Source organism: Oncorhynchus keta, chromosome 26 (genome assembly GCF_023373465.1).
Source record: "Oncorhynchus keta strain PuntledgeMale-10-30-2019 chromosome 26, Oket_V2, whole genome shotgun sequence".
NCBI classification, from domain to species: domain Eukaryota; kingdom Metazoa; phylum Chordata; class Actinopteri; order Salmoniformes; family Salmonidae; genus Oncorhynchus; species Oncorhynchus keta.
The window spans coordinates 7,143,347-7,165,380 of NC_068446.1; the positions used below are offsets into that span (position 1 = coordinate 7,143,347).

The 22,034-nt window shown below is 43.1% G+C and overlaps 1 protein-coding gene across 2 annotated transcripts in view; it reads left to right on the forward strand.

Annotated features, from left to right (window-relative positions):
- Positions 1-22,034, forward strand: part of LOC118358628 (phosphatidylinositol 3-kinase regulatory subunit gamma) — a 280,295-nt gene that overhangs the window by 122,360 nt on the left and 135,901 nt on the right. For both annotated transcript variants that reach the window (XM_052480125.1, XM_052480126.1), the window contains exons 7-8: positions 13,209-13,410; positions 18,637-18,722. In XM_052480125.1, the coding sequence (XP_052336085.1) occupies positions 13,209-13,410; positions 18,637-18,722 (288 nt within the window). The remainder of the gene's footprint in view (positions 1-13,208; positions 13,411-18,636; positions 18,723-22,034) is intronic.

Below are 22,034 nucleotides of genomic sequence, written 5' to 3' on the forward strand. Positions count from 1 at the left end.
CTCAAAAAGTTCTATAGCTGCACAAAGGAGAGCATCCTGACCGGTTGCATCAACGCCTGGTATGGCAACTGCCCGGCATCTGACCGTAAGGTGCTACAGAGGGTAGTGCGTACATCCCCAGTACATCACTTGGGCCGAGCTCCCTGCTATCCAGGACCTCTATACCATGCGGTGTCAGAGGAAGGCCCATAAAATTGTCAAAGTTTCCAGCCACCCAAGTCATAGTGTTCTCTCTGCAACTGCACGGCAAGCTGTACCGGAGTGCCAAGTCGTTGACCAAAAGGCTCCTGAACAGCTTCTACCCCCAATCCATAAGGGCTCCAGAGTGGCGCAGCGGTCACTGGTTTGAATCCAGGCTGAATCACATCCGGCCGTGATTGGGAGTCCCATAGGGCGGCGCACAATTGAGTCAGCGTCGTCCGGGTTTGGTCGGGGTACGCCATCTTTGTAAATAAGAATTTGTTCTTAACTGAATTGCCTTGCCTAGTTAAATAAAGGTAAAATAATTCAATTTTTTTAAACACACATGCAAATAGAACCCTCCATTCAGGAGGAAGGTTATTAGAAGTCATGAACCATGATCACACCACATACGACTGATTCAGTGCATACTTCCATTGTGAGGTTAGCTCCTCCGTGGATAACAAAGCTATGAACTAGTGTCCTTCATACGTATCGCCACTACAATGGTGTAAGACACGCTGACTTGTAGTAAAACCACTACAGGCCCCCTTGGTATATATAGCTTGAGGTCGGCATCGATTCTTATTGACACACGGTCATTGACATGGAAATTATCTGATGATGTCAGACTCATTCTGAACAGGTTGCAGCCTACCAGGATACTTGGTTTTCTTGCCCTTGGCATGTACGCTTGTGCAAGCATAAATGCACATGCACAATGGAACCTTTAATGAGGATTTATACTAGGATCACTTAAGGGTTGGAGCAAAATACCAGTCTTGGTGAAGTTGAAAATAGACCCTGACACCCCATTGACTCTCCAGCTACATTAATCACCAGTTTCTCCCCAGAGGTTCATAGGTCATTCCTGCAGTGTAGAATGTCTGAAGCTAGTGCCTTACTGCTGTAGACTTATCATGTAGTTATCCATTTAGGATAGTGCGCTAAGCAACACGCCGCTAGCTGGATCGCCCTAGATATGCCATTAGACAAAATTCCATGATCGAATCTTCTAGCCAAGACCATGGATGTATATATAATATAGACCAATTAGATGATTAAGGTGTGGTCACTATATTTTGTACATATTTTGTTTGTGTTCCCCATACAACCACAAGTTAGAGCCACAATGCTCATTTGGGGAAGAAATGTAATAACGTATTTCGTGAGTGTTGTGCGTTATTAACGTATGTTTAAGTTACTGCCTAGATCCACCAGCCTGGACAACAGAACGACGGTCCAGAACGACGATCCACAACCAGGCCATCCCATGGCCATTCTTGTGGTGGGTCTGCAGCTTTCAGAAATCCTACCAGATTAAACCACCAGAGGGGGACTGTCATGATTATCCACAAACCAGGACACCCTATGGTCATTCTTGTGGTGGGTTGCAACCTGCAGAATCCTTCCAAGATTGAACCCACCAGGAGGGGACTGTCATGACTGTCCTCTGAGGATCCAAATAGGTCAGCTTAGCTGGATGACTTCAACCAGACCCTCTCTAACCCCTCTGTGAGTGAGAGAAGAGGGAACTGGTGGGGGGTTGATAGCTATCGTGGAGAAATTACAAGATTATGTTATAATACTGTTATTACATCAAATGGTTGTTGTATGCAACAGAATAGGGTTCTTAGAACTCTATTGTGTCTGTGTGAACTGAGAGGAGGTTCTGAGACTTAAGTCTAGCAACTGATTTATTATGGTCTTGTCCTATCTGAGACAATAACGTCATCTCCCGGACAATCACTGGCACGGCTGATTAGCTGTCATAAGTAAAGTATCTATAAAAGTGAATTTAAGTGGGACCATTCTACTACTCTCTTCAAACCATTGTATTCTATTACTATCGACACGGCTGGCTAGCCTCTCTTCAAATAATTATCTTCCAGTGCGAGTGGAAGCAGATTGAGTTCTGTAGTTCTGTTCAGGACTACACGACGGGTCGCAGGATGCCGGGCGACGGCAGAGGAGAGCAACAGTAGGAGACGGGTGGGGACCCCTTTTGGACAATCAGAGCCTTACAAACGTGCCGCAAAATGGCCCAACAACCTTTCCAAGAAAGCCTGGTTCTGACAGAAATCCACAAAGAAACAAGACATTTACACGTAATTACATTCATGATTTCTAACTCCAAACGGGTGCAAAGTATATGATTACTTTGAGTGGTTTCTAAATGTACCAAGTTTATGTCTCTCGCTCTCGCTCTCTCCCTTTGTAACAAGCCGCCATATTGTGTCAGTCCACTAGGGACCTGTTTAAATGTATTAAGTGTGTATGTTTATCCTGTGTTACCGTTTAGTTAGGAAATAAATAATTAAATACATTTGTGTAGTACTGAATTATTAGTAAGCCTGGGGTTTTTGCAGATGCGGGAGGTTACGACTGTTCAGAATGATGATAAGATACGAGGTTATGATTAATACGTTGACTGTTGTGTGGATGTGATAGGTAAATACCTCTGGAGTTTAATTCAGGAGATGGTAACTCTTTAAACAGCCACTCTCGTGGTGCCCCAGATTCCAAATGAGTTAATTGTTACATTATAAATTGAATCGGGTAACAATTAAACATAGTTAGTTGATTAGATAAATAACAGTCATCAGATTCATGAATGTAAAGTCACAACAAACATTTTAACAACCAAGATGCCATTTTCTGTAGGCTACAGCATTGACATGTTGGAACCAAAACTTGGCTTGGACATTTAGCCTACTACACCTTTAAACTGGTAGAAGATTTGGTCAGTGCCATTGGTGAGGAGATGATACAGTGCACTGACTGGCTTGTGTGTGGGTGTGGGTGTTTGGGTCAGGTGTTCTTAAGGGTTTGTATACTCAGTGTATAAATGACACCTGGTCCATTTATTTGTCCGAAAAATTGGCTTTCTGGTTCTGGTTAACATTCTAATGTCTCTGAGATGCAGGCTGTACAGTCGGCTTTGTTAACCTATGCTGTGTATAGTAATCGTTAGCTAATCTAGATGCTTCTGTCATGCTGCAGAGAACTCAGCCTGTCCTTCTCGGGCTCTCTCTATATACAGTGGGGAGAACAAGTATTTGCAGGTTTTCCTACTTACAAAGCATGTAGAAGTCTGTAATTATTATCATAGGTACACTTCAACGGTGAGAGACGGAATCTAAAACAAAAATCCAGAAAATCACATTGTATGATTTTTTAAATGAATTAATTTGTGTTATTTTATTGCATGACAAGTATTTGATACATCAGAAAAGCAGAACTTAATATTTGGTACAGAAACCTTTGTTTGCAATTACAGAGATCATATGTTTCCTGTAGTTCTTGACCAGGTTTGCACACACTGCAGCAGGGATTTTGGCCCACTCCTCCATACAGACCTTCTCCAGATCCTTCAGGTTTCGGGGCTGTCGCTGGGCGAAACGGACTTTCAGCTCCCTCCTAAGATTTTCGATTGGGTTCAGGTCTGGAGACTGGCTAGGCAACTCCAGGACCTTGAGATGCTTCTTACGGAGCCACTCCTCAGTTGCCCTGGCTGTGTGTTTCGGGTTGTTGTCATGCTGGAAGACCCAGCCATGACCCATATTCAATGTTCTTACTGAGGGAAGGAGGTTGTTGGCCAAGATCTCACGATACATGGCCCCATCCATCCTCCCCTCAATACGGTGCAGTCATCCTGTTCTCTTTGCAGAAAAGCATCCCCAAAGAATGATGTTTCCACCTCCATGCTTCACGGTTGGGATGGTGTTCTTGGGGTTGTACTCATCCTTCTTCTTCCTCCAAACACGGCGAGTGGAGTTTAGACCAAAAAGCTCTATTTTTGTCTCTTCAGACCACATGACCTTCTCCCATTCCTACTCTGGATCATCCAGATGGTCATTGGCAAACTTCAGACGGGCCTGGACATGCGCTGGCTTGAACAGCGGGACCTTGCGTGCGCTGCTGGATTTAGTCCATGACGGCGTAGTGTGTTATTAATGGTTTTCTTTGAGACTGTGGTCCCAGCTCTCTTCAGGTCATTGACCAGGTCCTGCCGTGTCGTTCTGGGCTGATCCCTCACCTTCGTCATGATCATTGATGCCCCACAAGGTGAGATCTTGCATGGAGCCCCAGACCGAGGGTGATTGACCGTCATCTTGAACTTCTTCCATTTTCTAATAATTGCGCCAACAGTTGTTTCCTTGTCACCAAGCTGCTTGCCTATTGTTCTGTAGCTTTTCCCAGCCTTGTGCAGGTCTACAATTTAACCCTGATGTCCTTACACAGGTCTCTGGTCTTAGCCATTGTGGAGAGGTTGGAGTCTGTTTGATTGAGTGTGTGGACGGGTGTCTTTTATACAGGTAACGAGTTCAAACAGGTGCAGTTAATACAGGTAATGAGTGGAGAACAAGGGGGCTACTTACAGAAAACCTAACAGGTCTGTGAGAGCCTGAATTCTTACTGGTTGGTAGGTGATCAAATACTTATGTCATGCAATAAAATGCAAATTAATTACTTAAAAATTATACAATGTGATTTTCTGGATTTAGATTCCGCCTCTCACAGTTGAAGTGTACCTATGATAAAAATGACAGACCTCTACATGCTTTGTAAGTAGGAAAACCTGCAAAATCGGCAGTTCTCCCCACTGTATATGACGATCATCACCAATTCCCACGTTACCTGCCCTCCCTTTCCTTCCTCCCTCAGCTCCTTTCTCTAAAAAATGTTCCTTCATTTTCTTGATCTGCATTACACCTAATCCCCTTCAATACCATCCCAAATCCCCCTATTGTGGATTCTGTCACACCTGCAAAGCCTCCTAAACCCATTTATATAAACCCTTCTCTCTGCAAGGTAGACCAACTGACCAGCCGGCGGGGAGGATCATGGTCAGTCTGACCGACCATTGCGACTGACTGTGTAACCATAACTTCAGCAGACTCCGGCCAAGTGTCTCAGTCTCATCCCTTTGTGTCTGTCTGTCTCAGACAAGAGAAGTGGTCAGTCATTCTATTGGCATAATCCAGATTCAGATTGACCTCTCTATGAACCCAGGGCAAAGGGCCAGCTTTCCCACCAGACCATGCCCATCTGGACTGAACAAAGGTGGGTAGCTATAGTTAGGTAGCTGATGTATATACAGACTTCCAGGAAAGCCATTGGACCGGTCAGCTGTTCTAGCACCAGACCTGGGTTCAAATACATGTGTATTTGAATATTTGTTATGTAAATACTTATTTTCTGTGTATTTGAGTATTTTCAAATAATTTCCTATAAATAACCTATTTGAAGGTATTTTCAAATACTTATTTTAAATAGTATTTTCAAATACCTGGGTTCAGTGCATGGAAGTGTATTTGAGTCCGTGTATTTCCAAATACATTCCAATATTCAACTACTTGTACTCCCCCCCCCCAAAAAAAATACCTAAATACTTATTTACATACAGTATGTTTTTGAAAATAATTGAAATACCCCAAATAGTATTTGAACCCAGGTCTGCCTAGCACCCAGCTCTAACCCTCACTTTCCCCCTCCTCCCTGAGCTGCCCAGTGTCCTTGTGCCCAGTAGGTCAGGTCCATATGGGAAGCCATTAGAACGGTCTGCAGCCCTATAGCACCCACGTCTACCCTCTTTCCTCCTTTCCGTCCGTCCTGCTTTCCTTCCATCCTCCGGGTCTGCCCCGGTGTCCAGTGTCCTAAGGGACAGATGGAAAGTCACTCGACCAATCAGTGGCACCCAAAGGTCCTCCCACCTTCCTCTGTGCCCATTCCCAGTGTCCAGTAGGTTCTCAGGGTCAGATGGACAGGCCGAGTTCTCAGCTTTGTCGTCTATTGAGCCAGGGTCAGATCGTATTAATGAGGGCCGAGGGGGGCCCTGAAGACCGAGGGGCCCTGGAAGGGCGATAACAGCTCCAGACGGGAGGTGGATGAATTTTGGGGGAGGGAGAGCAGGGGGTCTAGGTAGGTAGCGGTCATCGACTGCGTCTGTGGTCTGAGGAGGCGAGACGAGAGAAGGTCAACACAGCTGACCTCTACCAGATCAGGCGGATTGGCCGACCATATATAATCTAACAGCTCTGACCGACACACAGCCCCCCGACACACCTACACACAAACACACACCCTCCATCTCCACACACATGACCTGCCACCACCTCCTCCGTCACCTGTACCCAAGCACCTGCCACTGCCCTCCCACTCTTCATGTGCCCTTTTGGGTGGTGGTATAATTATATATTTTTTGTATACAGTTTTTGTTGTTGTTCTGAAGCCACTTCCCCAAAGTTATTGTGACGTTGTCAAGTTTGCCACCCCCCACTCCTACTCTGTCCTTTGGTCTGCCTGTACATGGCTCACGTGCGCCTGTTTCCAAGTCTGGGTACCCTTTTTACATTTTTAACACCTGCCCCATGAAAGGTATGTGCATGGCCCTGCTAACTTTTGACCCCTGACCCTAAGACACTTATCTCAAATAAGCACCCTTGGCCAGGCTTAACCAGACCAGCGCTAATGGCCCCAGGCATGGGTGGAACTCATTAAGAGAAAGGCCAGCCTCAGCCAGGCAACAAAAGCAGCTAACAGGAGAGTAGTCCTTATCACTAGACATGAGGTGCTCTATACTGAACACTTATGGTGCTGCATTATGCTCTGTCTGCAGCTAAAATACAGACACACACACACACACACACCACTAAGGCTCAACTCAAACACTCATCCACTCTCAGCTAAAATTCACAATGTCAGTCAGGACAGACAGATTTACTGAGGTCATACTGCTGGTTGTGGGTTAAGTCCAGAGCACTTTGAGTTATTGCGATCAATCACAAACATGGGGTTTAACACTGAATACCCTGCGAGCTCCAAATGCACCACTCTAATAGGTCAATACGGATCACATTCTGCTACCTTCATGTAGATTATGTGTGAATGAAGATAGCTAGCTGCATTAGATTTTAGTACCTATTATGTAGTTAATACAGAGGTTCAATCAGTAAGTCTGGTCTGAATGGCTAGATCGCTTTAATTTAATTCAGTAAGCACAATGTCATTATCTTCGCTGGGCATAGTGGAATGTATATGTTAGTATTACAAACATTATAATCATCAGCACACAGGGCCGGATTAAGGCAGGGGTTTACCAGGGCTGAAGCCCCTGGGCCCAGGCCCATAATAAAACAAATATATACAATATATATTATATATACAGTGTATATTATATATGAAGTATATATGAAGTACTTTTTTGGTTGCAACCTCAACCACAGGAGGACTCAGGAGCCCGCTCTCAAGAAGGCTGCAGTTTAAGCAGCGTGTGTGCCAAATATACAGCTTGTTGCATTGTGGCCATAAACACATAATCCATAGAACGGTTTGAAATCTCTTACCCTGTCAATTTGACTGTTGGGTGCACTAGCAATGCCTGCCAGTCCTAACTTGAATGGGAACTGCCATCTATGGATTATATTTCTTGAGATAGGCTATTGCCACGACAAGTAGCCTATGGCTTCATCATCAATTGGTGAGTCAGTGTGCCACTGGACATGTTATTTAGTAGCTTACTGTAGCCTATAATATATATGTATATACATTGCCTTGCAAAAGTACTCATCCCCCTTGGCGTTTTTCCTATTTTGTTGCATTACAACCTGTAATTTACAAGGATTTTTATTTGGATTTCATGTACTGGACATACACAAAATAGTCCAAATTGGTTTAGTGAAATGAAAAAAAATAAAGGAATGGAAAAGTTGTGCGTGCATATGTATGTATTCACCCCCTTAGCTATGAAGCCCCTAAATAAGATCTGGTGCAACTAATTACCTTCAGAAGTCACATAATTAGTTAAATGAAGTCCACCTGTGTGCAATCTAAGTGTCACAGGATCTCAGTATATATTAGCCTGTTCTGAAAGGCCCCAGAGTCTGCAATACCACTAAGCAAGGGGCACCACCAAGAAAGTGTCAGCATGAAAACCAAGGAGCTCTCAAAACAGGTCAGGGACAAATGTGTTGAGAAATACAGATCAGGGTTGGGTTCTAAAAACATATCAGAAACTTTGAACATCCCTCAGACCACCATTAAATCCATTATTTTAAAAATGGAAAGAATATTGCACCACAACAAACCTGCCAAGAGTGGGCCGCCCACCAAAACTCACAGACCTGGCAAGGAGGGCATTAATCAGAGGCAACAACGAGACCAAAGATAACCCTGAAAGAGCTGCAAAGCTCCACAGCGGAGATTGGAGTATCTGTCCATAGGACCACTTTAAGCCGTACACTCCACAGCGCTGGGCTTTGCGGAAGACTGGCCAGAAAAAAGCTATTGCTTAAATAAAAAATTAAACAAACATGTTTGGTGTTCACCAAAAAGCACGAGTCAGGTGACACTATAATTGAGATTTTTGGCCAAGGAGGAAAAATCTGTGTCTGGCGCAAACCAACACCTGTCATCACCCTGAGAATAACATCCCCACAGTGAAGCATGGTGGTGGCAGCATCATGCTGTGGGGATGTTTTTCATCTGCAAATGAATGCAAATGAATTTCAAAAAAATCATACAATGTGATTTTCTGGATTTTTGTTTTAGATTCCATCTCTCACAGTTGAAGTGTACCTATGATAAAAAATTACAGACTACATGCTTTGTAAGTAGGAAAACCTGCAACATTGGCAGTGTATCAAATACTTGTTCGCCCCACTGTATGTTAAGTTTGCTGAAAATAAACGCAGTTGTGTGTGGATGTTTCTTTTTTTTGCTGAGTTTATATATACAGTGGCTTGCGAAAGTTTTCACCCCTCTTGGCATTTTCCTACCTTACAACCAAGAATTAAAATAGATTTTTTTGGTGTAACGGGTGTCATCGGAAGGATGATACCAAGGCGCAGCGTTCTTTGAGTACCACATAATTTAATAATGAAGTGAAACTTTTAGAAAAAACAAAGCAATAAAGAATACAACGACCGAACAGCATCGTTGTGCCAACCACCTGCACACAACCGAAAGAACAAGATCCCACACTGAAGGAGAGAAAAAAGCTACCTAAGTATGATTCCCAATCACAGACAAGAACGAGAACCATACCTGGCCGAGACGAGAACCACACCTGGCCGAGACGAGAACCACACCTGGCCGAGACGAGAACCATACCTGGCCGAGACGAGAACCACACCTGGCCAAACACAAAGAAATAGAAAACAGAGAAACATGACCATAGAATGCCCACTCTAGTCACACCCTGGCCTAACCAAAATAGAGAATAAAAACCTCTCTATGGCCGGGGTGTGACATTTGGAGGGTTTGTATCATTTGATTTACACAACATGCCTACCACTTTGAAGATGCAACATATTTTTTATTGTGATTTTATTTTTTTTATTAAAAAAAAATTGAGCGTGCATAACTCTTAACCCCCCCGAAAGTCAATACTTTGTAGAGCCAACTTTTGCAGAAATTACATATGCAAGTCTCTTGGGGTATATCTTTATAAGCTTGGCACATCTACCTATTGGGATTTTTTTCCCCCATTTTTCAAGGCAAAACTGCTCCAGCTCCTTGGATGTATTCCGCTGGTGTACAGAAATCTTTAAGTCATACCACAGATTCTCAATTGGATTGAGGTCTGGGTATTGACTAGGCCATTCCAAGACAGTTAAATGTTTCCCCTTAAACCACTCGAGTCTTGCTTTAGCAGTATGCTTTGGGTCATTGTCCTGCTGGAAGGTGAACCTCCATCCCAGTCTCAAATCTCTGGAAGACTGAAACAGGTTTCCCTGAAGAACTTGCTCAGTTTAAGTTTCAGTTGTTGAATCTTGTTATGATCATACAAATATTCACACATGTTAAGTTTGCTGAAAATAAATAAATCAACACAGTTGACAGTGAGAGGATGTTTCTCTTTTTTGCTGAGTTTAGAATACAGTATATACATATGAGATGAGTAATTGGCTATGAAAAGCCAACTGACATTTTGCACCCTCGACATCCACTGTGATTATTATTATTTGACCCTGCTGGTCATCTATGAATATTTGAACATCTTGGCCATGTTCTGTTATAATCTCCACCTGGCACAGTCAGAAGAGGCCTGGCTACCCCTCATAGCCTGGTTCCTCTCTTGGTTTCTTCCTAGGTTCTGGCCTTTCTAGGGAGTTTTTCCTAGCCACCTTGCTTCTACACCTGCATTGCTCGCTGTTTGGGAGTAGGAGGCTGGGTTTCTGTACAGCACTTTGAGATATCAGCTGATGTAAGAAGGGCTTTATAAATAACTTTTATTTGAGTAATGCAAAATATGTAAACTTTGTTAAAGTGACTAGTGTTTCATTCCTTAAAGTGGCCAGTAATGTCTAGTCTATGCCTATAGGCAGCAGACTTTAATTTGCTAGTGATGGCTGTTTAACAGTCTGATGATCTTGAGAAGCAGTTTTTCAGTCTGTCGTTACTAGCTTTGATGCACCTGTACTGACCTCACATTTTGGATGATAACGGGGTGAACTGGCAGTGGCTTGGGTGGTTGATGTCCTTGATGATTTTTTGGCCTTCCTGTGACATTGGGTGCTGTAGGTGTCCTGGAGGTCTATGTTGGGCATACCGCACCACCCTCTGGACAGCCTTGTGGTTGCGGGCGGTGCAGTTGCCATACCAGGCGGTGATACAGCCCGACAGGATGCTTTCAATTGTGCATCTGTAAATGTTTGTGAGGGTTTTAGGTGCCAAGCCAAATGTATTTAGCTTCCTGAGTTTGAAGAGACTCTGTTACGCCTCTGTGTGGGTGGTCCATTTCAGTTTGTCAGTGATGTGTACGCCAAGGAAATTGAAGCTTTCCACCTTCTCCACTACGGTCCCAACGATGTAGATAGGGGGGTGCACCCTCTGCTGTTTCCTAAAATCCACGATCATCTCCTTTGTTTTGCTGACGTTGAGTGAGAGGTTGTTTTCCAGGCACCACACTTCCAGAGCCTTCACCTCGTCCCTGTAGGCTGTCTCGACTTTGGATAAAAGTAGAGACTGGTATGTGAGTGTGCTTTGGGCGTTCAGTAACCTCAGAGCATTGTGAGATTGTCCATTTGTAAATTCAGACCGTTTCGCTCTCGGAGCGTTCAGAGCACTCTGGCCGAGGAGTAGGGTTGAGCCGAGCATTCTGACCTAACAACAGCAGTCAATCACCAAGCTAACTGGCTAACGTTTGCTAGCTTGCTAGCTACTTCCAGACACATGAGAGAACAGCTCACTCTGACCATTTTATTCACCCTAGCAGAGCTGGTTAGGCTGTATTTATGTTATCCAGAGTGTTGTTGACTGCAACTGTGCTGCTGGCAACCATTTAATTTAATTACGCTTTTTTTGCCAACGGTTACTGACACCGGCCATATACAATGGGTGTTGAGCGTTCGTAAATTTGTCAGTTATTCTGTGCTCTGCCACACTCAGACCAAAGTGCTCTGAAATCGGAGTAGATAGCCAGAGCGAATTTACCAGCTATGCCTATCAACGGGTGTCACTGTGATTTCATAAACATTCTATTGAAATAGTTACTTGCATAGTGGAGTATTTAGATAGCTAAATCTTACCTGTATATATGGATGGACGCTTCTTCCTCTCTGTCACGGATGCGATGGTTACTCTTTGTTTGAATCCGGAGACAGGTGTTTTATACAACAGCCTTCTGTGTGTTCTCTTTTTGACTCCATCTGCATATTTGCAATCAAACTCCATTTGCTATCCATCTCCTTAGCTATGATACTCTAATTCCACTGATTTCAAAACTCGGTCCTCCAGAATGTGGAGAGCAACACTTATACAGTTCTACTACGTGATATCTTTCAAAAAGCCACATTATAAAGGACTACCTACACATACCGATCAGCTCATATTATAGACAGAGGCATGCTACATGGCAGACCAATCCAAACTCATCTCTCGGCATGTCCAGCCCGCTCATTATGTCAGGCAATCATGGCTAGCTGGAAGGTTTCTGACTTTTTCCATGGCTAAACAAACTAGGCTTGTGATTGAACCATTTTATTTGTACAGATTGCATGCACATTTGTTGTTGAGGCACATGAAACACATGTTCCAGAAAGCCTTTCTGCCCAAAAAATGCATTTTGATAAAAGTAGTCACGCGCAACATACGCCTAATTTCCTGAAACGAGTCACAAATTCCCTTACGCTGATGACCTTTTTAAAATCAGTTTTCCACGTTGGTTCAACATCATCACATTTAATTTTGGGGTTGGAATGACGTGGAAACAATGTTAGTTCAGCTTGTTTTTGCCCATTGGGTAGTCGTTGTTATGGATGGTTTCTCCTTGGGAACAGCATCAAATCAAGGCTGGTCACCAAACATCGTTAAGCAGACTACAGAAGTGAATCTAGAATGGATAGAAGCTATGTGGCTTCTTTGAAAGAAGCCCTAGCTGCCTAGACAGAGCAGAGGAGAGGCACAGATGTCATCTTGTTTGCAGAATGAAGAGAAGACCTGTGGTGAGAGCATCAATATGACTGCTCCTCTCTAAACATTATTGTCTGAGCTGTGACAACACACAAAGGAGCTGAGCCTGATCCCAGGCCTGCTGGGTTAGCTGCTTTTACTAACATCCACGGACACAGAAGACATGTTCTTTATAACTTGTCCCATCAGAGCCAAATCCATGAATGTATAGACTACATGTTGCTATGCTAGACAACAGTGCAGCAGTTGGGGAGGCTAGAATCTTTATTCAAATCTCCCAGTATATCTCTCAAATATTCAAAGAACCGAGTATATGTGTGTTATGTTACTAGTGCCTGGCGCTCTATCCCCACACACACACACACACACACACACACACACACACACACACACACACACACACACACACACACACACACACACACACACACACACACACACACACACACACACACACACACACACACACACACACACACACACACACACACACACACACACACACACACACACACACACACACACACACACACACACACACACACACACACACACACACAAATACAATACACACTTGTACTCATTCTCCCTTCTCTGTCTTCTTACTCCAGAAACTCAGAGCATGGAGGACTGTGGCGAGAAGCTGAAGAGGATCCTGGAGTCCCCCAGCGTGCCCCAGGCCAACCACCAGCTCCTGGTGCACCTCACCAGACACCTGGTCAAGGTGGCCCAGAGTGAAGCTCAGAACCAGGCCAGCCCCAGGCTTCTAGGCCAGGTCTTCAGTGAGACCATCTTCAAACACTCCCACTTCAGGTAAGGCTGATTGGTGCACTGATGAAGTGGTGTGGCTGGCTGAACTCTTAGATAGACAGGTGCTATCTAGAACCTAAATGGGTTCTTTGGCTGTCCCCATAGAATAAGCCTTTAAAGAACCCTTTTGGGTTCCAGGTAGAACCATTTTCATGTAGATCAATTTCCACAAAGGGTTCTACATGGAACCAAAAGGGGTTATTCAAAGGGTTCTCCTAAGGGGACAGCCGAAGAACCCTTTTTTTCTAAGAGTGCACTGTCGAACATGTATAGGAAACATATTAAAAATGGGTCTTATGCATGTTATATTCTCAGGTATACTGTATACTGACATGTGGCTTGCAGCTACAGTCAACTAATGAAAATGTAAACGAAGCATGTTACCCTGGAGCTTTAAGATAAAAACCTGCTAGCCAGCAGCTTCAATTATGTTTTTATGTTGCTGTTGTTGTTGATAGTGATAGTGACCATTGTTGTTCCTATTCTCTTCATGTACACTCTCAAGTCTATTTTAGAAGAAGAAGAAGAAGAAGAAGAAGAAGAGGAAGTTTAGAATTCCCTGTGCACTTGTAGGCCTTTGGGCATGAACTGATAGAGCTACGTTTACTAAAGGGAAAGGTATGCAGTAATATTTGGCTTGGTGGTAATGTTAACATCCTGTCAATGTAAATCGTAAGCTGAAATGGTCAAGCAAAGCATTGACCTGGTGAGCATGCTGTTTATGTTTCACATACACTGCAAAAGCTCACTGGGAGAATTGCTCTGTGAATTGCTCTGAATCAGTGAGGAAAGCCTGTTTCTGGCTTCTCTTTTCACATAAAACTGGAATAAGAGATCACAGTCAATGAGGCAGAACCTGTGATATTTGTGTAGCCTCTTCCACTCGCTCTGCCGTTCCCCTCTGATGTCACCAGGAGGAGTGAGCGTGCTGGATTATCCCAGAATGCATTGCTCTCCCTGGCCCTTCACTCCGTTGTGTTGTTGATATTAACTTTGACCCATGGTGTTTCAGCCCTCTGACCATAACCACCAGAGACCCTGATGGAGGCCAACCTGAGTCTATTTGTCTGACCTTTACTGGGGAGTTTAGTATGTCTCAGTGTCTTGTAGTGCACTACCTTTTACCCAGTAGCGTGCCGTGGTTCTGGGGCCTGGGCCTTCAGTGAGGTCCTACACAGTCCCACCCGAATTAATCCACCTCTTATTACCATCATTATGATGCCATTGCTCTAGACACTATACATTTAGACAGAAACGCAGTATAACCAGGCATTGCGTCACCTTGAGAATTGCAGGGGAAGAGTCCAATACCTTTTCATTGTGCAGCTTCGTTGCCTTGCGCGCTTGTTCGTTGAGCTGTAGATCCACTCGGGTGTCCCCAAAAGTTTTCAAAAGCACCATTGCTTGTAAGTGCCCAGCCGTACTTTGGTGTCTCGTTGCTGCCTTGGTTAGACAACTCAAGTTTGCAAAGCCAGTGTGGCTCCAAACACCAAATCGATCACTAGCAAATAATAGGCATTCCCAGCAGTACAGTTTGCAGTGCTTCTCGGAGCCTGTGAGTAATTGATAGCGCTCGTAGTTGGAACTTTGAAAGTGGCGAACGAACCCCTTTCCCGCCTGTGACAGGCTTTGTAGCTTCGGGCGACCTCTCCTGACAATGTCTAACTTTTCTTGAAAAGTTCGTCTTGAGAATGGCGTTATAATTATATCCTCGACCAAATCGATATCTTCTCCTTCCGCCATTGTGGGTTGAAAAAACAGCTTAAGTAGTACGCAAATTAATTTGTTGATCAATTTCAGTTTCCTAGTTCTGAGACCTGCCTCTCAATATTGGTAATCCAATCAAAAGATGTGCACGCACTACGCCTGCTAGCTGGCTCCTGTGTAACACTGGAGCCAGCCAGCAGGCGTACAATAGCCAACTCTAAAGCTGATTGGTTGACACTAAATTTTAATTTCCATTCACTTTAAGCTACAAGCGCCCGCACTGTTGATTCTGAAGGCCTGAGGGCAGATTTTAGACCCCTGGCAACACATGATGGCTGAATATGATTGGATAAAAGATCTAACATAAAGACCAGCCCTCCAAATCTCAACCTGGGGCTGGAAGCAGTGCAACCAAGAGGAAAGCTATGAAATGGGGAATAATTTAATACATATTTGTGGGGGAAAAAATGATATTCTGATGATGTTTAGGCCAGCAGAGAAGGCCTTGCTGGCCCTGACGGCCCACCACTGGTATATATATATTCTGATGATGTTTAGGCCAGCAGAGAAGGCCTTGCTGGCCCTGATGGCCCACCACTGGTATATATATATTCTGATGATGTTTAGGCCAGCAGAGAAGGCCTTGCTGGCCCTGACGGCCCACCACTGGTATATATATATTCTGATGATGTTTAGGCCAGCAGAGAAGGCCTTGCTGGCCCTGACGGCCCACCACTGGTATATATATATTCTGATGATGTTTAGGCCAGCAGAGAAGGCCTTGCTGGCCCTGACGGCCCACCACTGGTATATATATATTCTGATGATGTTTAGGCCAGCAGAGAAGGCCTTGCTGGCCCTGACGGCCCACCACTGGTATATATATATTCTGATGATGTTTAGGCCAGCAGAGAAGGCCTTGCTGGCCCTGACGGCCCACCACTGGTATATATATATTCTGATGAGTTTAGGCCAGCAGAGAAGGCCTTGCTGGCCCTGACGGCCCACCACTGGTATATATATATATATATTCTGATGATGTTTAGGCCAGCAGAGAAGGCCTTGCTGGCCCTGACGGCCCACCACTGGTATATATATATTCTGATGATGTTTAGGCCAGCAGAGAAGGCCTTACTGGCCCTGACGGCCCACCACTGGTATATATATATTCTGATGATGTTTAGGCCAGCAGAGAAGGCCTTGCTGGCCCTGACGGCCCACCACTGGTATATATATATTCTGATGATGTTTAGGCCAGCAGAGAAGGCCTTGCTGGCCCTGACGGCCCACCACTGGTATATATATATTCTGATGATGTTTAGGCCAGCAGAGAAGGCCTTGCTGGCCCTGACGGCCCACCACTGGTATATATATATATTCTGATGAGTTTAGGCCAGCAGAGAAGGCCTTTCTGGCCCTGACGGCCCACCACTGGTATATATATATTCTGATGATGTTTAGGCCAGCAGAGAAGGCCTTGCTGGCCCTGACGGCCCACCACTGGTATATATATATTCTGATGATGTTTAGGCCAGCAGAGAAGGCCTTGCTGGCCCTGACGGCCCACCACTGGTATATATATATTCTGATGATGTTTAGGCCAGCAGAGAAGGCCTTGCTGGCCCTGATGGCCCACCACTGGTATATATATATATATATATTCTGATGATGTTTAGGCCAGCAGAGAAGGCCTTGCTGGCCCTGACGGCCCACCACTGGTATATATATATTCTGATGATGTTTAGGCCAGCAGAGAAGGCCTTGCTGGCCCTGACGGCCCACCACTGGTATATATATATATATATTTTCTGATGATGTTTAGGCCAGCAGAGAAGGCCTTGCTGGCCCTGACGGCCCACCACTGGTATATATATATTCTGATGATGTTTAGGCCAGCAGAGAAGGCCTTGCTGGCCCTGACGGCCCACCACTGGTATATATATATTCTGATGATGTTTAGGCCAGCAGAGAAAGCCTTGCTGGCCCTGACGGCCCACCACTGCTTTTACCATTTGGTACTCAGACGTAAACTCATTGGATCGAAAGTAGATAGGAACGGCAGGGCAGGGAGGAAGTCTTCTTAACCCTTTAGCTCTAGGCCAGGCAGAGAATTCTGACAGCAGAGATTATAGAGTGTTAAGTAGTAGTAGGTCGTAGAAGTAGTTCAAGATCAATAGTTGTTGAAATCAGATTAACTGTGGAAGGAAGATGAACATGTGATCCAGTCATCTGCAGGGTACTGTAAATAGTGCGTTTAGTGTTGTGTTTGCATGCAAATGTCACCATATAGTTTACTGTACATAGTAACCATAGCGTAAACATAACATAATCTCTCTCTTCCGCACTTGTATTTCATGTCAGAGTTGTGGCCTGTCAAACTACTGTCGTGAGAGCACCGCACGGCAGGCAAAAATAGAGAGTTCATCAGCTTCCTCAGAGAGAGAGGTCACATATGTATCCATCACAGGACTTGAATTATAGGAAATAAATACATAAGTAAATCAACACTTTCTCTGACCCAGTACCAGGCAAGAGAGGGAAGGCGGGAGAGAGAGGAGAACCAGAGGAGTCTGTCTGCCTGAGACATTAGCTTACCATCCTATGGTGTGATCTGGGCCTTTTCCCCTCATAATCCCCCACTTCCTCCTTTTCCTCCTTCACTCCTGTGATCTGGTTCGTTAACCAAGATACTATTTCCAGAAGAAGCCAATTGGTTCCATTTACTACTGCAGCTCAACCATACTTATGGATGTTATGGTTATAAGAAGAATGACATTCTCTCTCTCTCTCTCTGTCTCTCTGTCTCTCTCTCTCTCTGTCTCTCTCTCTCTCTGTCTCTCTCTGTCTCTCTCTCTCTCTCTCTCTCTCTCTTTCTCTCTCTCTCTCTCTCTCTCTCTCTCTCTCTCTCTCTCTCTCTCTCTCTCTCTCTCTCTCTCTTTTCTCTCTCTCTCTCTCTCTCTCTCTCAATTCAATTCAATTCAAGGGCTTTATTGGCATGGGAAACATGTGTTAACATTGCCAAAGCAAGTGAGGTAGACAACATACAAAGTGAATATATAAAGTGAAAAACAACAAAAATTAACAGTAAACATTACACATACAACAGTTTCAAAACAGTAAAGACATTACAAATGTCATATTATATATATATATATATATATATATATATATATATATATATATATATATATATATATATATATATATATATATATATATATATACAATGTACAAATAATTAAAGGACACAAGATAAAATAAATAAGCGTAAATATGGGTTGTATTTACAATGGTGTTTGTTCTTCACTGGTTGCCCTTTTCTCGTGGCAACAGGTCACAAATCTTGCTGCTGTGATGGCTCTCTCTCTCTCTCTCTCTCTCTCTCTCTCTCTCTCTCTCTCTCTCTCTCTCTCTCTCTCTCTCATATATTTACATCCGTGACCGTGTTCTCCTCGTGCTTGAACTCTTGACATATCTGTCCCTTCATTTGACCTCAGACCCTGCCTGTCCCTCTCCCTGCAGTGCGGACGTAAACCCAGAGCACCATGTGAAGATCATGGAGGCCCTGATTGCAGCCGGGGGACTGGTGGAAATGCAGGCAGCCCCAGGTAGGACACTGCCTTTTTGGACCTGAGCTATAATCTCTCCGCCCTTCTCTCTTTCCTGATATAGTTGAGTGTCATGGACTTTTACATGGCTGTGTCCCAAATGGCACCCCATTTCAGATATAGTGCACTACTTTTGCCCAGAGCCCATAGTAAAGCCTAGGTATTTACTTCAATAGAGAGTACAGATGTCCTCATTTTAGGCCCCATGGAGAGAAGCACAAGATTGAACTTCACTCAACTTTCTGGTGTTTTTTCCCCAGTTAGTTAACACTACAAAAGTTTTCCTTTACTGTTGCAATTGTGATCGAATCAACGCATTATTAGCCACTTGCAACATACCGAAGCAAAACAATATAGGCCAGAGATTTTGTTCAGGGCAAAACATAGTAGGATTCTAATGTGCATAACTCCTGTACTCTACACAGGAGTTATTTTATTTTGTACTGGACTGTGTTTATGGCTGTGGTCGTGAGTAGATGCGCTTGCTTTAAGATCGGAAAGCTTTTGAGAGGGTTTATTCTAATGTTCCCTCGTTAGATTGTAACTCATCTTGCTCTCGCTAGCATTAGTTGTTAGTCTTGTTGTTGTGATGTGCATAACTGAAGGACAGAGACTACATTTTCATGGTTGTTTGATCAATAGGACTGTAAAGTTCCCAAAACGTAAGAGGACTCTCGTGGTGTTTACATATTTGCAGAAATCCATTCAGGTGTATTTCGGGGCGTATAATAACGTTCTGTTGCCTGTAAAAATACAATCCAGTTGAAAGTGAATGATTGCAGGCCCGTGTGGCAAATGGCTTGTTTGTATGAAGGTCCACTGTAGCTCTGATTGGCTATAACGCACCGGTCTGTGTAGACTCCGGTCCTGGACAAGACAGATGTTTTTATTCCGTTTTATTTACTGCAGTTTCTATTACTTCTCCAAATGCACAGCCACTTTCCCACTCTATATTGCTATAGAATGTTCGCAAATGCCTTAGTATACTAAGTATCTTTAAGGAATACCTAGGATAGGATAAAGTAATCCTTCTCACCCCCCTTAAAAGATTTAGATGCACTATTGTAAAGTGGCTGTTCCACTGGATGTCATAAGGTGAATGCACCAATTTGTAAGTCGCTCTGGATAAGAGCGTCTGCTAAATGACTTAAATGTAATGTAAATGTATATACGTAATTCCTAAACATTCCAATAATTTATCAAACGTGAAAATGACCCTATCTCAGTGGTCGCTTGTCAGAAGAAAAAAAAAAACGTTTCAAGTGTCATATTGTTTCTGGGGGTGTGTATGAACAGATTTTAAAAAGATTTCATGTTGCTAAAATGCTGTCAGTTCCACTTTAAATGTAACAATGTATCACACTCACCAAATGATGATAATTTGAGACTTCACTTATTGTTAAAAGTTGTACTTGAAAAGGGAGAAGCTAACAAATTGGCAACAATAATACCTGCTGCAGCTGCTGGTATCTAGCCGACAACAAAAGCTAGTTATATATATATATATATATATATATATATATATATATTTTTTTTTTTTTTTTTTTTTTTTTTTTTTTTTTTATGTAACCTTCATTTAACTACGCAAGTCAGTTAAGAACAAATTCTTATTTACAGTGATGGCCTACTCTGGCAACACTGAGCCAATTGTGCACCTCCACATGGGACTCCCAATCATGGCCAGATGTGATACAGCCTGGATTTGAACAGACTATTATTCATGTGTGCACCAGCTCAAGACTTTCCTTTCCAACAAAAACTGAAAAAATATGAACATTATAGAAATTAATAGTATAATTATTATTATAATCATTATTTTATAAATCCTTAGCTCTTCTCTGATGGCATAGAAGGCCCATTGTTCCCCACTGTGTTTGGGTTAGTAATCATTTTCCCTCAGCATGCATTTTTTCACTATTCTGAATGCCTAAAGAATCCGTACATTGTTCTGAAATATGAACACAGAAATACTGGACATTTTGGACGATGGTGGTGATCATGGACTTCCTGACAGGAATACCTCATAATGACAAAGTGAAAACATGTTTTTTGACATTTTTGCAAATGTATTGAAAATAAAATACAGAGGTATCTAATTTACATAAATAAATACATAAATACTTTGTAGAAGCACCTTTGGCAGTGATTACAGCTTTGAGTCTTTCTTGGTACGTCTCTAAGAGCTTTTTTTTCACATCTGGATAATGCAACATTTCTCCCATTGTTCTTTTCAAAATTATTCAAGCTCTGTCAAATTTGGTTTTGGTTGTTGATCATTACTATTCAACCATTTTCAGGTCTTAACATAGATTTTCAAGCAGAATCTGTGTTTGAAATTCACTGCTCGACTGAAGAACCTTACAGATAACTGTGTGGTACAGAGATGAGGCAGTCATTAAAAAATCATGTTAAACACTGTTAACACAGAATGTGTCCATGCAACTTATTATGCGACTTGTTAAGCACATTTTTACTCCATAACTTATTTAAGCTTGCCATAACAAAGGGGTTGAATATTGACTGAAGACATTTTGGTTCTTCATTTTTTAAAATTCATTTGTAAAAAATAAAATAAAATAAAAACATCATTCCACTTTGACATTATGGGGTAATGTGTGTAGGCCAGTGACAACAAATCAAAAGTTTATCCATTTTATATTCAGGCTGTAACACAATAAAATGTGGGAAAAAGTCAAGGGGTGTGAATACTTTGTGAAAACACTTTAGCTACATTCCTGTGTAATTTCTTCCTCTTGTGTTCCTCTTTTTCTTTTTATGATTTTCTTTTCTCTCTCTACATCATTGGGAAAAGGGCTTACAGTATAAGCAATCATTTCACAGTTAATTCTACACCCGTTGCGGTGGCAGTGTGTCTGTAGAATGAAATTGTTGGTGTTCTGTCCAAGGACAGGCTGGTTCTAAAAGGCATGGCAGGGTTCTGGCAGAGAGCAGACATTCTGTATTATGTCTGTCCTGTAAGAAACAGCCCACTGCCATCATGGGGTGTTTGTTGGCGGTTGTAATGAAAAGACTTGAGTAGCTTTCCAAAGCTGGACCATGTAGTTCATTTAACTTGTGTATTTCTCACAGTGGGAAAATGCACAATCTCCAGTGGAAAAGAGACTTTTGGTTTAAGAAATGTCCTGAGCTACTGTAACAAATTGTGCATAGCATGAGATAATAGCATACGTCTTCCTCCATTTGTTTGCTTTGCCTTGAAAGCTGCGATAATGTAACCAGATATCTGAATTTGTCCGTCTGGGCTGCCAGTATTTATGTCGAAGAAACATCTCTGGAGAGTCAGCCAACCTC